The sequence below is a fragment of the Myotis myotis genome, unplaced genomic scaffold (genome assembly GCF_014108235.1).
Source record: "Myotis myotis isolate mMyoMyo1 unplaced genomic scaffold, mMyoMyo1.p scaffold_m19_p_10, whole genome shotgun sequence".
NCBI lineage: Eukaryota > Metazoa > Chordata > Mammalia > Chiroptera > Vespertilionidae > Myotis > Myotis myotis.
In genome coordinates this window covers 12,014,069-12,032,703 of record NW_023416314.1, presented here as the reverse complement: position 1 = coordinate 12,032,703, position 18,635 = coordinate 12,014,069, and the positions used below count along the sequence as shown (strand labels likewise).

At 36.2% G+C, this 18,635-nt stretch overlaps 1 protein-coding gene across 2 annotated transcripts in view; it reads left to right on the top strand.

The window, feature by feature from the left end:
- The window catches only part of LOC118664418 (protein NPAT), a 62,660-nt gene that overhangs the window by 42,318 nt on the left and 1,707 nt on the right, over positions 1 to 18,635 (top strand). Inside the window, exons 11-18 of one of the 2 annotated variants that reach the window (XM_036324509.1) lie at positions 2,607 to 2,703; positions 3,363 to 3,491; positions 5,865 to 7,526; positions 8,962 to 9,077; positions 9,153 to 9,261; positions 12,421 to 12,481; positions 12,584 to 13,730; positions 15,341 to 16,967. In XM_036324509.1, coding sequence (XP_036180402.1) covers positions 2,607 to 2,703; positions 3,363 to 3,491; positions 5,865 to 7,526; positions 8,962 to 9,077; positions 9,153 to 9,261; positions 12,421 to 12,481; positions 12,584 to 13,730; positions 15,341 to 15,418 — 3,399 coding nt within the window. In that variant the 3' untranslated portion in view covers positions 15,419 to 16,967. Of the gene's footprint in view, positions 1 to 2,606; positions 2,704 to 3,362; positions 3,492 to 5,864; positions 7,527 to 8,961; positions 9,078 to 9,152; positions 9,262 to 12,414; positions 12,482 to 12,583; positions 13,731 to 15,340; positions 16,968 to 18,635 lie in introns of those variants that run through there. The other variant, XM_036324510.1, reaches the window with a different exon arrangement.

Below are 18,635 nucleotides of genomic sequence, written 5' to 3'. Positions count from 1 at the left end.
TAGAGCAGCATTGGCAGCTTCGATGTTCTGTTGCTTACTCTGTTGGGAGGAAGCATGAGAAGGGCTTGTGGGACAATATTTATAAAGTCTGTAGTAGTGTAAAGAATGTATTAGGCCTTCACATTCACTCACTGATTCATCCAGAGCAACTACCAGTGTTGCAAGCTCTATTCATACCGAGTGCTATGTATAGGTATACCATTTTTAACCTTTTAGACCATATTCTTACAGAACCTTTCCTATGTTTAGATATATTTAGATACACAAGTACTTATGTGTTTGTGTTAAAATTGCCTACAGTATTCAGTATCATGACATGCTGTACAGGTTTGTAGCCTCGGAGCAATAAGCTATAACATGTACCCTGGCTACAGTAGTCTACATCTTCTCAGTTGGATTTCAGGCAGTTCTGAATGATGGCTGTTGTGTATTTTAGTTGTAATTTTGATTGTGGGAGGCAGCAAGTGCTAGTGTATAATGTTCACACAATGACAGAATCCACCAATGATGCATTTCTCAGAACATATCCCATTGTTGAGTGATACTTAACTATTTTTTCCAGTTTTATTGAAAAACAATTGACATACATTACTGTATAAATGTAAGGCATATAGCATGATGGTTTGATTTACATATATTAAAATTGCCTTATTTAAATGGTAAAAATAATAAAACCCATCGAATATCTTTAACCAACTCTTCCAGATATCAGTAAAGCACTTCCAATGTCCATGTAACAATCAGTCATGTATTTCAAAGTATTTAATACTCAAAGATTCATGAGTGGGTATGTTTGTGTGCAATAAGCAGCAGTGCTGTGCAGTGTGTAACACATTAATTTTCCCTGCACTGCTATAAACTATAAAAATTTTTCAAAAAGATAAAAGGGATTCAAGTGATATTTAACAACATATAATGAACGGGACTAACTAAGTGAGTAATTTTGTGAGACCTCCTGCTAAGAAAAGGAAGACGGGGGTAACAGTCGCTTGCTCTTCAGTGAGGGTGAGAGTGTGAGCTGGTGAGGGAATAAGTCAACGGCGTATATTTTAAGATTCGTCCGTGAGTCAATAGCCTTTTTGAAGAGCAGCTGAGATTGTAACTAGCACATCCTTTCACTTGTACCGTCAGACAGTGTAATCATGTTTGTTGCCATGCCCACAAAATGAATTCATTACAGTGGGTTTTCTTTCAGATAATGAATTCTGGTAAAAACCATTGAATTTTTTTTCTTTTTGTCAGTTCCTTTAGAATAATTTTTTTAATCATACACAAAAATACATCTATATTCTCCCATGGTGAAATTCAGTAAATTTAACAAAACAGGATAAGCTTTTATAAAGCAACCTTTACATTATCTATCATTATTGCTTTTTACAGCCTCTTCTATCTTAATGGTTAACAGATACATATTATGTATTCTAAATTTTTATAATCTCAAAGTCCTTCCTTATATTTTCTCCACAAACATCTAAAATCAGGTGGTTACTGTAATCAAGGCACTCTGTTAGATACTGTGAGAGGTTATATTAAAGTGATGATACAACCCTCTGCTATTGGTTGTTTATAATGCTGTGCAGTATCTGTCAGAAGTTAAATATCCAGGTTTAAGTAGCTTTTTCAAAGAACTGCAAGACGCCCTCACTGGTTTGACTCAATGGATAGAGTGTCAGTCTTCAGTCAAGGACACATGCCCAGGTTATGGGCAGGGGACATACAGGAGGCAGCCTGTCAATGATTCTCTCTCATCATTGATGTTTCTATCTCTCTCCCTCTCCCTCTCTGAAATCAATTAAAAAAATAAATAAGATAATAATAAAAGAACAACAAGACATAATATCCCAACTGAATAGTATATGCATCAAATTCACTAAGGCATGAACAGCTAGTTATACAAATAGGTGAAGTAGGAATTTAAAAAATATTTTCCAGACCTGGAGGTAGCGAGATATCTTAGGCTTTACAAATCACTGTAATAATATTTTTTTATTTAGTTTAGTCTATATAAGATGGTGGATGTTAACTTATTGTGGAATCATTTTACATTGTATGTATTAAGTCATGTAATTATGCTGTACACTTTAAACTTATACAATACTAGTGGGCCGGTGCATGAAATTTGTGCATATTAAAAGGTAATTAGAGGAAATATTTTAATATTGCTATTTGCCCTTTCCCTATAATAGAAATGTCAGAAATGAAAGAAAATTAGTAAAATGTATATGAAAATCTCCCTCCTGTCAGAGTCTGGGGTACACCATGGGACCCAGAGTCAAGTCCCTGCCCACCCACATGCACCTCGAAATCGCACGAGACCCAGACTCAGCTGGCCCCAACCCTGTCAAGCCCTGCAGGGCAAGGGGTGCATCCTCAGGTCCCCTGGCCAGGCATGGGGGACGCGGCCTCAGGTTCCCCCCACGCAAGGGCATTACGTGCATTTGCATAATTAGCTCTTTATTATATAGGATTATATATCAAGTTATAGCTTGATTTTATTTTGTATTTATATTTGTGTATAGTTCCTATGTTTATTTAATGTTTGAAAATATCTTATTTTGCTAGTATTAAACTATATTCAATGGGGATTTGTTTTTTGTTTTTGGTAGAGTGAAATCCATATGTCTGAAGAAGCTATACAGGATATACTGGAACAGACAGAATCAGATCCAGCATTTCAGGCACTCTTTGATCTCTTTGACTATGGTAAGAAGACCGTTTCTTTCAAGGCAATTAGAAGAAAAAAGTATCTTCGTTTCTTTGGAAACTTAACCAAAGTGAAGCAACATTTCCCAGAGCATCTGAAAAAAGTTCCTATTTTCATTAAACATTATACGGATATGAAAGGAGTTTTTGTTTTGTTTTTTTTCTTAAAGAAACTTTAGCTAAGCTGAAAAAATGCAGAACAGTGTTTTTAAAGTTTAGGAGTTTTTTTGTGGACATTTTTGCCAGGCAGCACAAATGTGTTGAAGTCTGCTACTATACATACATTATACCAAACACAGTTGGATAATACAGAAGGAATACAAAAAGTTGGCTATTTCCCTCAACCTTATGGCCTAGTCAGTAATTCTCAGTGTAGTCTCTCAACCAGCAATATCAGCATTATATGAGAATATGTTAAAAATGCAAAATTGTGGCCCCCTTTCCCAGGTGATCCTAGGCTAAAGTTTAAGAACTACCTGTCTGGTGGAAAAATCTTTGTACCTGTCAGTCATATATAAAGCAATATATTAAAAACATCCAAAATACCATAATTAAAACCAGTGTCTAACATTTGCTTGACCACTGTCAAGCTTCATTAATTGATGCTTATTTTTATTTTAGTCATGTAACCGATTGTTTCCCTGTTCCCTTTTTAACAGGTAAAACAAAGAATAATAAAAATTTATCACAAGGCATTTCCAGTCAGCATATGGAAACCAATCCCAATGTAGTCTTAGCAGATGAAACTAATCTAACAGTTAAAGGTTCTTTTAAAACAGAAGAATCTGGTAAGAATTTGACTTTGTTAATATCATCAATCCAAACCCTAAATGTCAGTCTCAAAATTTCAAAAGCAAAAACCCTTGTCTAATTTGGAAGTTCAAATTACAACGTAGGTCATTTTTGTATTTCTAGTATTCTCTCTTCGTTATAAAAAATATAAAAAGAAAATTATTCCCCAGGCTTTAGTACTTTGATTAAAAGATGAATTTTTAGTACTTACTCTCCCATGATACAATAGATTCTTGACATGCACAAATTGGTATTAGTAGTATTGACCAATTCAACAAAAATCTATAACATTTGACATAATTTTTTTGAGCCACAAATTCACATCTCTAATATATAAGGTTGGTGTGTGGTATTAATCATTCAGGCTAGTAAGCAAATTTAGCTGACTGCTCAGTATTTATAGCTCCCTTACTTAGAGGAAATTATATGTTATTTCTTGAATTAAGGATTTATGAGGTTTGAGGTAATATTTCTCTGTGTCTAACTCAATTCTTTGTATGTATTTCTGCCTCCCATGGAGTACCAATATGGCACATAATTGCCCCCACAATAACTACTTATTAAATGAGGGAAGATAGTAAATATGTTCATTTTAGATCTTTTAAATATTTGCCAGTTTTCTTCAAAGTGTACTTTGGTGAAATACAACACATGTACAGAACTGCACAGTAAAAAATGAATATAGCTCATTGAATTACAGTCCAGCAAATACTATATAACCATCTCTCATGTCAAAAATAAAACACCACAGCACCACCAAAACCTCTCTTCATATTGCTACCCAATCAATATTTTTTCCATCCCTGTTCCTCAAAGATAACCATTATCCTGGTTTCTCTCACATTATCCTGGCATCTCATACTTCTTGCTAAACTCTAGACCTCTTTAGTACCACGTGTATTCATTTCTGTCTACAACAAGCTGTGCCAAAGTAATCATTTCTGCTCATGTGTTCTTAAATATTATCACCCCTAAAAACCCTGATGGTTTCCTAGTTTTGCATCATGTCTTACAAAAATCAATTTTGGAGAACCTTAACCTACATTTCTACTTTGAGTCCTCTGCCTACACCCAAGTCCAGTCCTCCATTTCTTCTTTGCCTGAATTATGGTGGGGTATACCTTTCTCACTACATAGTATGTGTGAAACATCGTGCTTCAATTAAGCTCTACCATGCACAAAATGAGGTTTGAAATTTATTTTCTCAAGATGGTCTTCCCGCTTCATTGAAACTTGACTAGTGAATTTATTTGGCCTGACTGCAATCTCCACTAATTTCCCCACAATAAGCATTCAAATGTTTTCTGTACCAAATATTATTTTACCAGTGTCACATTAACAGAATTACATGATTGTTGATTAACATTTCCTGTATTTTTTATATTGTTAATTGTTACTGTTTTCTGTCCTAACCTGTGAATACCATATGCAGTTTTTCAGTACTCTGCTATTTTCTGAAGTATCATTTCCTCTTATTCCAACTGTCACACTACATTTTTCAAGATATAATACCTCCTTTGTAACACTTGTTCACATCCCTAGCAAAAAGAGATGCCTTTTGTTCCTATACTTTCACAGTTTTTATCATGTTTTATTACGGCTTTCTGATCTGTATCTGCTTTCCGTACTATACTGATTTCTCCAAGGTCATTCATCTTTGTTTCCCAGTACCAATCATATGGTTGATCTTCAGTAAATGTGTGTTGAATATCAAACAATATACAAGAACATCATATGTTGATCATGTGAAATGTACGTGGCCCCATTTCACTTTTATGAATATATCAGCCCTAACCATTTTGGCTCAGTGGATAGAATGTCGGCCTGCAGACTAAAAGGTTCCAGGTTTGATTCCGGTCAAGGGCATGTACCTTGGTTGCAGGCACATCCCTGGTAGGGGGTGTGCAGGAGGCAGCTGATCGATGTTTCTCTCTCATCGATATTTCTAACTCTCTATCCCTCTCCTTTCCTCTCTGTAAAAAATCAATAAAGTATATTTAAAAATATATATATATATCAGATAAGGTCAGTAGAAATGGTAGAAATTAAAAACTCAAGTGTCTTGAAAAAAACTGCGTGTTTGGACCTCTTTTTTTTTTATATGCTGGTAAATATTTGATGTTCTTAAACCTGTATACTTTATCCTTCATTGTGTCATCTATTTCCCGAGAAGGTTGAAAACAATTTGACACTTGTTTAAAAGGCATCTATAATAAGAAAAGTACCTTTAAGTACTTTTGATACATCAGACTTCTGCTTACTGGTATGTCAATGTATGGTGACTTCCTTGGCTTAATAGGTTTTATGTAAAGATGACTACCTCAAAAGCTGTACATACCATATCTTTCTACTGTGCTAATATTTTGCAGATGATCAATCTGGTCAACCCTCACTTTGTACATCTTATCAAAATGAAGACACATCAAATGCTTTGAAGAATGGCAGCAACCATGATGAGCTTAGACAGGAAACCCAGGGACATTTTTCCCAGATAGGTTCTAGCATCCAGAAAAAAACCTTCAAAACAGGTGTACCTACTGAACAGAAGTGTAACCTTGATATTACCTTTGAGTCTGTGCCTAATTTAAATGACTTTAACCAAAGAGTAAATTCTGATGCCAAATGTAATCAGCATTGTGGTGAATTATACACCAATCAAATGTTCACTGAAACTGACATGGCTATGGAAGTTGAAAAGAACTCTTTGTCTCCAAATGTGCCGAATGAATCTCGATTACAAGTAGATCAGTCTGATACACCAGTAACTTCATTTGTTTCCCTTGGTGGTGAAACTAAAAACGAAAACTTAACTCTCTCTGGGAAAAGTTCTCAACTTTTATCCCAAGATATACCATTAACTGGAAAGCCATCTAAAAAAAGCCAATTTTGTGAAAATTCTAAAGATGTAGGAAGACTGAAAACTAATTTCCATGGTTCCAAAGCACCGGAGTCTAGAGAAATTCATCAGAGTAAAATTGAAATTGATGCTGTATTACCAGTTACATCACAACTTTCAGAGTGCCAAGATAATTCTTCACTTCAAAGTATATCTGTGTCTGTTGAAAGTTCAGTTTTAAATGTATCTGAACAAGAAGAAATTGGTCTTGGAGATTCAATATCTTCAATTAAACAACCATCTAATGATTCATCATGTATTGAGTTAGATCATACAGGACATGAAAATCAGCCCTCCAAGTCTGAGAAAGTTGCTTTGGATTCACAAGAACCTTCATCTTCTGCAAAAGAAGATGGAAATAGTGTTTTTCTCTCATTAGGTGAAAATGAAAACTGTGGGGAAGTTGCATTGACACCTCCAGAAGGTAATCTTGTAGAAGAAAGACATTCTCTTCCTTCAAAACCTGTGTGCTCTTCAGTGGTAGACTCTCGCCCTGAGTCCCAAAATACTAGTGATAAACCTGCTAGCAACAACTCAGCAGAGATAGATGCGTCAAATATTGTCTCTCTCAAAATTATCATTAGTGATGATTCCTTTGTTTCCTCGGAGACTGAACTTAACACTGCTGTTTCTAGTATCAGTGGAGAAAATGTGCCAACTATAATTTTGTCTTCTGCTAAATCACCTGCCAAAAATGCAGAATTAGCTAAATGCCTGCCTTCAGAAGAAACTGCAGGTACTATCACATCTGCTGAAGGAACAGGGAATTCAGCCTCAATGGAACAGAGCCTTTTAGTGCTTAAACCTGGAGACTCTGCAGTAAACAACACTCAGAGTGAAGACAGCATTGCTTTTTCAGCCAATGTTACACCGTGTGCTTCCAAGGATGGGGGGTTTATACAATTGATGCCAGCTACAAGCACAACTTTTGGCAGTTCAAATAACATTCTGATAGCTACCTGCATGACTGATCCAACAGCTTTGGGAACAACTGTAAGTCAATCCAGTGTTGTGGTGTTGCCTGGAAATTCTGCACCTATGACTGCCCAACCTTCACCGTCCCAATTACAGACACCACCAAGGTCAAACAGTGTATTTGCTGTCAACCAAGCTGTGTCACCCAACTTTTCACAAGGTAACTTTAAGAACATACTGAAGTTTACTTCTGTGGCGTAGGATCTAATTTCTCTTGTGTATACAATTACTGACTAACCGGTAATAAGTCATAGATAGGTAGTATGAGAAGAGATTCTGAAGTGTGTGATTATACCTCCTCTTTAGCTAATTTAAACTTTTTTATTTTCTAAGCTATGGAATTTGATGGTTTACAGTTTTTCCTTTTGTTTTTTACAACTACTTCCCAATCCATGTGCTAAACTACAAAAGAGAAAAAAGAAAGATTCATTTACCAAATAGCTATATACCTACTAAAATCCATTGTTCTGCGAATTTTTAAAAAATAGATCTATTATAGTCTTAATTTTCAAGGAATTTATTATCTATTTGGAGAAACTTTTAAGACACAACCTGAATTTCTCCCTCCATAAAGCCCTTCGTAATTTCTCACTGTCTTCCACCTTCCAGAATTTATCCCTGTCTTTAGACTTCTTTGTTTATAGAGGACTTGTGGCAGTTAGTACATGCTATTTTATCTGTAGTTCTTGATTGACATGCCTGTCATATTTTTTTATGTATGTTCCTTCAAGATAGAACTTATGACACATTCATCTACATGTCCTTAATTATTGGTTCCCACTTTTCCCCCCTCTTTTACATTTATAGGCATACAATAACATTTGATTAAATACCAACAATTAAGTACCAAGCCTGATGACTTGGTATGAAGTGCTATTTAAAATAAAATAAAGGTAGAGAATGGAACTTGAGATGAAACTTAGAGAAATAAGGTAGTATTTGGAGTAAAAGGAAGGAAGGAATCTTAAGTAGCACAAATGTAGGTAGACAATTGAGTTGCTGAAGTAGATATTCATGAAAGTGAGATCATCCTGAGGAGCAGTTAGTGAACGTGTGTAAGGAAAAGGTTCATTTACCGGGCAGGGCTAAATTATGATAGCCACAGACTCTATTGTTGACTTCGAAGGACCATGTAAGCATTGTGTTTCCTCCCATAATTTAGACTGGACCGTTTTTGACCAGTACCATTGAGATAATAGGTTGGGGTTGTGAGCAAGTGTTGGAATATTAATATTCAATTGGAACCCTAATAATCTGGTACAAGATTCAGACTTGAAACCTTCACCACCAATTTTCTAATCAATTTTACTATTCTTTCTAGAAGAATCAAGATATAAATATAATATGACATCTTGGCTGTAGAGTCTTATGCTTGCTTATGATATTCACCTTGACTAAATGCCATCACTATAATATTCAAATTCACATTTTCTTAATTTATCAGTTCCTAAATTAATTTCATAAAAAGAAAAGTAAATTGTAAGGAAAGGGGATTATAATTTTAGAGAGTTTGTTTCAAATTAGTAATTATTTTGGTGTCTTATGTTCGTTCATGAGACAGAATCTTATTTTATTGAATTTTGGTTTTTTTTTAGGATCTGCCATCATAATTGCTTCTCCAGTCCAGCCTGTACTCCAAGGAATGGTAGGAATGATACCTGTATCTGTGGTTGGTCAGAATGCAAATACATTTTCTGCTCCTCCTCAGCAGGTAAGATTTTTTAACAAAAAGTGGTGCGGTGATGTTTTTTCAAACATAGTTTATAACTAATGGCTTCTTTTATAGGTCCTTCATATGCCTTTGGCAGCACCTTTATGCAATAGAAGTATCCCTCAATTCCCTGTGCCTCCAAAGTCTCAGAAAACTCAGGGACTAAGAAATAAACCTTGTACAGGTACATTTTTAAGTTCATTAATGTCAACTTTATGTTTATATATTCATTTGTTTGCAACAACACCACAGTATTTTCTTTTTGAGCACTTATACCATTCCTAACAGGTGATCATCCATTCTTTGCTTAAGTTTTTGCAACAATTTAAACAAAAAGATAAATGGAACAAAATAGAATTTAAGAGAGACTCCGTATGTATAGGAACTTGTATGTGATCAAGGTAACATCAGAAGTCTGAGGGGAAAGGATGGATTGTTTAATAAATGAAATTTATTGGCTATTATGTATATTACAGGAAACAATTAGAACCCTCCCTTATATCTTATACAAAGGTGAAACCCAAGATGATTAAAGACCTAAAAGTGAAAAGCAAAACAATTAAGCATAAAAGAAAATGTAAGAGAATATCTTAATGATGCTGGGATAAAGGAATTGCTTTTTAAAAATGAAAAAATGCATAATTTATACATGGAAAAGTGTGATGGAGCTGAATACAAAATTACAATTTTTTCAACAAAAGATGCCATATACAAAGTAACAACCAGACTTTCGTCCAGGGCCTTGATGAATATTGCACCTAGTTCTCAGACTTCTGTACCTAAAACTTTTCCATCTTTATGGTAACAACATGCCCATGTAGATAACCTGCCAAACAACCTAACCCTCAGAATTCTGATTTTTTCCATTTCTGAGTCTTCACTCATCCTTTCCCATAGCTTCATCTTTAATTTTTCACTAATTTTTAAAGACCAATAACTTCTGTCATTTCCATATATCCACTGACTCTCTCTTCCACCAGTGATAGCTCCTGGTGTTTGAATCCTCACCTTTTACCTGAACACTCAGTTCCATTCTAGTTTTTCTTCACTATTCGGGTTACACCCTACCACATCAGTCATTTTTCTCAGTACAATTAAAAACCTTCATATCTACATTCTTCTACCATACCCACTTGGTACCCCCAGACCTGGATCTAACCAACCAGTGATCTCTGCGCTCACACCGGGGCTTCTGAGCATTGCTTTAGAAGTGGCACTGGCGCTTTAATGCCACTTAGTTTCCCCACTTATCAGTAGTAAACTCCATTTCAATATGTACCTGTTCTACTTCCAAAATCATTTTTCCTTTCTCTCTTAGAGGAATAATTATCTCCTTTATAAGGTTAATGCAATCTACTTATGCCCTAGGTTATATATAAAAGCCTAATATGCAAAGTGTCCCCTTGGGAATTCGACCACTCGCTATGATGTGTGCTGACCACCAGGGACGGCACGGAACGAAGGAAGGCCCCAGCCAGCAGCCAGGGAAGGGAGTTCCTGGCCAGCAGCCAGCAGCTACTAGGGACCCTACCCGTGCACAAATTTCGTGCACTGGGCCTCTAGTCTAATATATATATTCAACTTTTGTTTTGGGGCTCCTTCCCTCTCTGGCTGTAAAGTTCCTTAGGTTTGTCCAACCTGCCAACCCTTTATCCTCAGTCCCTCTTATCTCTCAGTTCTTTATCCATGTTACTGTCTTTTCTCATGTTTCCACTAAAACTGTTTAAAATGAGGTCACCAGTGACCTAATATTGCTATATGCATTGGACATTTTCCATTCTTTACTTCCAACTGTTGATGGCTTCTGGAACCACCACTATACGACGTTCCTCCCTCTCTAACTTTCTATAACTGGAGACTTTCACACTCTGCCTATCCAAGTCTCACCTCTTCTTCCTCAAAGACCTCTTCTGCGTACTTTTCCTCCCTTGGTTAATATCACCATTGATTGCTCCTTTATTCTTCATATCTATGTAAATTCCCTTTACTGAATCTTAAGATCCTCATTGTCTCTTACCTGGAATATTTAGAGCCATCTATAATAATGAAAGCATAGTATGCAAATCGACCAAATAGCTGAAGAGTGGAATGACCTTCTGGACGAAGCCAGGGCTGCAAGGGCCAAGGCAACCGGGGCTGCAAAGGCCTATTCTTAAACGAATTTCGTCCATCGGCCTTCTAGTCTAATATCTATCTAGAATTGCTATTTCTAGTTTTCTTTCTTTTTTAGTTCATTTTCTATACTACTGCCAGAGTGACCCTATAACATAAATCTATTCGTGAACGTTTCCTATTTAAAACTCACAAGTTTCTCTCTGAAACCTTTTGCATAATACATAAGGTCCTTGCCTGGCCAGTGTTGGCTCAGTTGGTTGGGTGCCCTCCTGTATACCTAAAGGTTCCTGGTTCAATTTACAGTCAGGGCACACACTGTGGGTTCCATCCCTGATCAGGGTGCATGCAGGAGACAACCGATGATATTTTTTTCTCATTGAGATCTCTCTCTCTCCCTTCTCTCTCTCTCAAATCAATAAAAACATTAAAAAAAAATTTTTAAATACATAAGGCCCTTCATGGTCTCATCTCTGCTTTTCCTTCTAGCTTCATGTCTTGCTGCTCTCTCACATAAACTCCATAGAAATCAAAATATGGTTATTAAAACTACGGAACATGTGCTGTAGGTGACAGGCTTACAAACAAGATAATTATATGGGCACATTTTTAAAATAAGCAAAACATACTGCTTTCTTTAAGTATCTTTCTAGACCTAAGTAGTACTCTTTTTTCTTTCTTTTTTTAAATTCTCATCCCAGGATATTTTTTCATTGATTTTTAGAGAGAGTGGAAGAGAGAGGGAAAGACAGAGAGAAATATCCATGTGAGAGAAACACATCTATTGGTTGCCTTCTGCATGAGCCCCAACCAGGGCCTGGGCCAGGGAGGAGCCTGCAACCAAGGTATGTGCCCTTGACCAGAATCGAACCCGGGACTCTTCGGTGCGCAGGCCATCATTCTATCCACTGAGCCAAAAGTTAGGGCTAAGTAGTACTCTGAAGTGAACATTGTAATTCATAAACCCAAAAACGGATTCATAATATTTGCCTGAAGTTGAAGCCAGGCATTTCTGTATTTCCTCTAAAATGGATGAGTGACCATATTGTATATATTCCAAAACTGCTTTTAAACTTAATATGTGAAAATTTTCATTTGTACATTAGCTTTCGTTTAAATTTTTGTCTCATGATGTGTGATATAGTGTGATCTGTTCCATTTTCTTTCAGAGGAATATACTTTTTCTCTCAGGAATGTTTTTCTTTTCTAATTAATTCATTTATAGTTCCAGGAAAGCAGGTAAATAATTTGGTGGATTCATCAAGTCATTTAGTTGGATGTCATGCACAAAGGTAAGTTAAAAGTAGTTCCTATCGGATTATTTGTATGCACAGATTTCAAATGTAAAGGATTTCTTTATGTTGCTAAAGGTAACTTTTTTCTTTTTTTTTAAGAATTGAAGTTTCTGACAAGAATATGACAACAGATCATGGAAAAAAACTCGAAGAAATCACAGTTCCCTTCTCAGAGAATATAGTTCCAACTAGCAAACCACTGGAAAGCCATAGGCGCGTGCTCTGTTTTGATAGTACTGCTCCTGTGGCAGATACACAGGCAAACCATAAGATGATGTCCCAGAGCAAAGAAAGGAATGACATTTCGTTTCCTAATCTTGGCTCACCCATGATGTCCTCTACCTTAAAACTCTCTTCTAATAATGCTCTCAAAAGAGAAAGAGAGAAACCTCCTGTGCCTAAGATTTTATCTAAATCAGAAACTGCCATTAGCCGACATACCATAAAAGAAGCTCAGTCAGAAAAGAAAGTTTCATCAACAGAAATTGGACTTGAATCTTTCCATAAAGCAACAGCTAATAAGGAGAATGAATTATGTAGTGATGTGGAAAGACAGAAAAATCCAGAAATTTTAAAACTGTCTAATGGGCAGCAAAATGGAGGTTTACGGAATGAGAAGACTATAGCATCACTGCAAGAACTAACCAAAAAACAAGGCACATCCTCAAACAGTAAAAATGTCATTTCCGTAGGTGCAGCTGTGAAGGATCTAAAACAGGAACAAACCAAATCTGCCAGTTCTTTGATTAACCCACTAAGCAAACATACCACAGAAATGTTACAGGACGCTCAGCGTCATAGCCCAGTAAACAGGCTCGTGGACAGTGCTCATCTATCTGTGCCCCGGACACCTGGCTCAGGGGCAGGGGAAAAACATAAAGAAGAGCCTACCGATGGTATCAAGGTCCCCTCTAGCAGACGTCTCATTGAGGACAGTAGCACACCCAAAATAATGGTCCCTCCTGTCACCCCTGACCTGCCGGCCTGCAGCCCTGCCAGTGAAGCAGGGAGTGAAAACAGTGTGAACATGGCTGCGCACACATTAATGATTCTCTCCAGAGCAGCCATCTCTAGGACTACTTCAGCAACTCCTCTAAAGGACAATACACAACAATTTAGAACATCTGCAAGGAATACCACAAAAAAGCGGAAAATTGAAGAATTAGATGAGCGTGAGCGAAACTCCCGTACTTCTAATAAAAATCTTTCAAATTCGTCAGTACCAATGAAAAAGAAGAGAATCAAGGCAAGTTTGAAAGTCTTAATTTCAAAATTCTACCTTTGCCCTTCGTTCAGTGCTCAGATTAGAGAGCTCAGCATTTTTTACCATAGCTACCTTACTGAACATTCTGCTCAAAACAGCTTGAGTTTAACTGACAAAACACATTGTATAGCAGTGTCTCTCAGCTAGTGTGGTACTCAGAAGTTGTCTAGTAAAACAGTTCAGAATAATTGCTAAGGCATCTATACTAATAAATGGTAATATGCTAATTAGACCAGACATCTTCTGGACAAAGCCACGGTGGCGGGGGCCAAGGCAGAGGCGGTTAGGGGCGATCAGGCAGGCAACCAGGTGAGCAGTTAGGAGCCAGGGGTCCCAGATTGCAAGAGGGATGTCCCAGATTGGAGAGGATGCAGGCCGGGCTAAGGGGATTCTCTTTCCCCCTTATTCCCCTACCCCCCCCCCCCCGCATGAATTTTGTGTACTGGGCCTCTAGTTTGTTTATAAACATCTTCCTTGGGAAAAGGAGTTTTTTGTTTGTGTCATGGTAGGATGAATATTTGTGGGGTGGCAATTGACGTGAGGTATGAAAAACTGGTGAGCCACTATTGTGTGTGGAATTGCCAAGTAAAAACTACTTAACTCCTACATCTTGGGTTTTTTTCCCATGTCCTGTCATATTTTCACGGGCTCTTATAGATGTTAATACGTGGAGCTGTGTAAAAACTAAACTTACCTGTTTTTTCCTTAATCATGGAAAGGCAATGCAGGGATAGCATTAATAAATGAAACACATTTCTTTCTTTTTTTCCATATATTTTTTATTGTTGATAGTTTTACTGATATCTCCCATTTTTGCCTCCCCCTCCCCCCTCCTCCCAGCCCCTACCCACCCCTCCAAGTCTTCATTACCTTATTACTCGTGTCCATGGGCTATGCATATAAGTATTATAAGTTCTTTGGTTTCTAATCTGTTTAGCCATTTAGCAAGTGGATTGAATAGAAAGAAAGGTGTTTAAAATGTATCAGGGAAAGAGTCTAGGGTTTGCTGCCATGCAAGCCTGGGTTTGAATCCTACATCTCCTTTTTATTGCTTCTGTGATTATGATTAAGCCCATAGCTCCCTGAGTCTCAGCTGCATCACTAACCAAAGGTTACCACATTATCTTACCTAAATGTAGTGTTTGTAAAGTGCCTGATATATATTAAATGTGTGGAACTTGAAAAATACCTGATAATCCTAAAATCTTAGTAAACCTTTCTAAGGTTTATGGTTTGGCAATAATGACCACTTTATAGAAATCATGTTGTATCTTACTTATTTCATTCAGCAGTTATACACTCTGGATTTGTATAATGTCTTATGCCCTAAACTAATGTTGGAAGAACCATCGGAATATTTTATTAACCTTGATTTTATTATATTTATCTCTTATCTGTAAAACTAAAATTCTAAATTGAAAAATTTGTCAAAAATTTTAGTGTATGGAAGAACTCGATAAAATGTTCTAAGTGATTTAAGAAAGTTTTGGGACTTTGTTTGAGTTCAATATGTTAACTTAGGTTTATTTATTTTTTTTTTTTTACTTTTTTATTTTATTTATTATTTATTTTTTTATATTTTTTTTTGACAGAAAAAGAAGCTGCCCAGTTCATTTCCAGCTGGAATGGATGTGGACAAATTTTTGTTATCCTTGCATTATGATGAGTAAACATGCTGAACATATAAGAACAATAGCTGTTTAAAACTCGTATCCCTTAAACTGAGTGTAGGGAATGAGATATTGACAAAATCTAAAAGCTTGACCTGCACTTTCATTATACTGAAATTTCACTTTATATCTAAATCATGCTGTTTCTGAAGCAGCTTCCTAGTTTGTAAATAGATTTACCTGTTATATTTTTATTTGGGGGGGAAAAATTGCAGACATGTAAGTAAAGCCATTCTGCAAATCTGTATAGCTTTGACAATTGCATATTGTAAATATTGTGTAAACATTGTTGAAATAGAGGTTAAATCAACCCAATGTTCTTAACACTGTGTTTTTTTACTTCTTATGATACCTAATTCTGAGGCTTATTTATCTGGAATAGTTTCTCACTGTTGGGGGGAAATAATGTTTTTCCTTATAAATTGCCTTCAGTAACTGTCCAACGAGACATTTAAAGACATAGCCACTAAATAGTACAAAAGTGATAACCACCTCCAATGGTAGTAAAGCAACCAGAAAATAACAGTTTGGGGGATTTTCTATAGTGAATACTTTATCACCCCTTCTTACAATTACAGTAAAGATTATATTCCTGAAATTTATACTTCTGGTCATTCTGGTCTCTTTGTTTTAAAGAGAAAGTTTTGTAAGCCACGAGTGTTCTGATCTTTTGTTTTGTTTATAACTTTCAAAATGTTTTACAGAACTTTGAGTCTTTAGACTATTGAGCCATAAAAGGTTTGGTTATGTACTGGTTGAGATTTCTTGGGATGTATATACTTTTCCCCTAAATACTGGGGATTTAAAGAATTGCACTAATTCTTAGAACTCCTTATGTAGTAGTGACAAATGCACACTTAATTTAAATTTTGTATCCTATTTTAAAGCTTATGTGGAGGATTATCTTCTGGTATCCTTTTAGAAAGCCATGCCCATCATAAGATGTAAGAAGAGAAATCATAGTTTTATATTTTAATGTAGATTCTCCTAAAATGGGCTGTTAAATAACTATATCTATACTCAGATATAGTGCATTGTCTCTGTGCTCCTTAAAATGTTATAAAGAGTTACTCTCAAAAAGGAGAATGAGAGGTGCCTTCTCTGTATTAGACGTACACACATCAGTTAAGTTGATGAATTGATTTAAACATTTAAATGAGAATAGAAATTATAATTAGTACCTGACCAATTGTGCCTAGACATTAAAGTATGTTCTCTTAAGTGCTTTCTGTTTGGTTAAATATCAGTATATTAAGCTTTTTTTCCTACAGATGTATGTACTGTTACAGAGACATTTTCCTCAACCTTTTTTTTTTTTTGGTACTGGGCCTTTATAAAACGAAATCTGTTCTGCTCTGAACAACATTTCTCCATGTGGAAATCACATCTTAATTGCTGAATCTCACTGCAGAAATTTATGTTGTAAAAAAATTTTCTGATGTGGCAGTAGTTGATATTCCTAAGGAACTAAATATCATACAGTTGATGTTTAACTCAACTTGGTACTGTAATACAGTTAGGTTTGAATAAATATTTTCATTAACTTAAAGTTTGAATTCTTTCATATTGGCAGTCATTCTTATTTAGGTATTTTGGTTATGTTCCTTTGCAAGTCAATTCTTGCATGCTTTTTCAGAAGTTTACATAATGCTGAGAATTACAGATTTTCTTTTCATTTAATTAATATGTATTTATATGTGCTAAGCACTAAGAATTCATGTACAAATAAAATAAGTTCACTTTGTTCAAGATTCTTAGTTCACTAGCCAGCAGCCACTAGATATGTCCAGAGACGGCTTGTATTTAGAGCTTTCATTTACGTTCAAGAGCAAAAACATAAACCCCATTTTACCTTCAAAGTCTAAGCATGCTGGACTAAATTGTAGTATTGTTATCTGGTAACCTGTTTTTAACTGTCAAATTCCAGTGATGACATTTTAGGATTAAAGTATACCACAAAGAACTTGAAGCTACTTTTACAACTACATGTAAAGATACACTCTTAATTTTGGACAGTACTTAGTGGTTGATGTCAATGTATGCTAAATCTGAAAAATCTTGTATTTAAAATTTGTGATTATTTTAGCCCTGGATATTGTTGGAACCCTTTAGTATGTTGAAATTGTACATGAGAAAAGCATCCATTAGCATTTAGCCAAAGGCTAGATGTTAGGACTAGTAGGGAGACCTGTATTTAATTTTGATGGGAGTAATTTCAAAGGCACATTACTATATATTCTGCATTGATCCATTTCTCAAGCTGCTATCTTTCAGCCTCAGGTCCAGCTCCTTGAAATTACATTATTTATTAAAAAGTAGTGAATGTACTTGTACTGGTAAATAAATATCTGTTTTGGTTATCAGTTACTTCCATAGGAGACATTTTAGACAGTGGAATTACCAAATCAAAAATGAGTGCATTTTATAGGATCTCAATACATTTTGCCAAACTCTTCCAGAAAATTAATTTATATTCCTACTAGCAAATTGTCATTTCCTCCATAGGATGCTTATGAAATATATTCAGCAATATCATCACTGGTTTCTAAATTCTAAATATCTGACTTAAGAAACCCAGCTAATCATAAAGGTATAAGATCAAATTTTGGCCTGTATTAAATTTATATACATACACTATATACTATGTCATACAAGTTTTTTGTGTCACTGATTAAATCATTATGGTTTTGTATTCATTGTGGCTTCTTATTTTTTAAGTGCTCACCCCTTTTATGCATCCTGGTTAACTTTAAAATCACCAGTATTATTTCAATTAAAATTCTATTGGAATAGTCATTTGAAGTACATTAACCCTATACTACCTGGTACTAAAAGAAAATGGTAATGGCAGTATGGTATCCTATATAATAAAAGGCTAATATGCAAATCAACCATACAGCGGGACGACCAGTCTATGATGCGCACTGACCACCAGGGGGCAGACGCTCAATGCAGGAGCTACCCCCTGGTGGTCAGTGCACTCCCACAGGGGGAGCGCCGCTCAGCCAGAAGCTGGGCTCATGGCTAGCAAGCACAGCGGTGGTGGCAGCAGCGCTAAGGGTGTCTGACTGCTGGCTTAGGCCCGCTCCCCCCGGGGAGCGGGCCTAAGCCATCAGTTGGACATCCCCCGAGGACTTCCCAGACTGCGCGAGAGCGCGGGCCAGCCTGAGGGACCCTCCCCACCCCAAGTGCACGAATTTCATGCACCAGGCCTCTA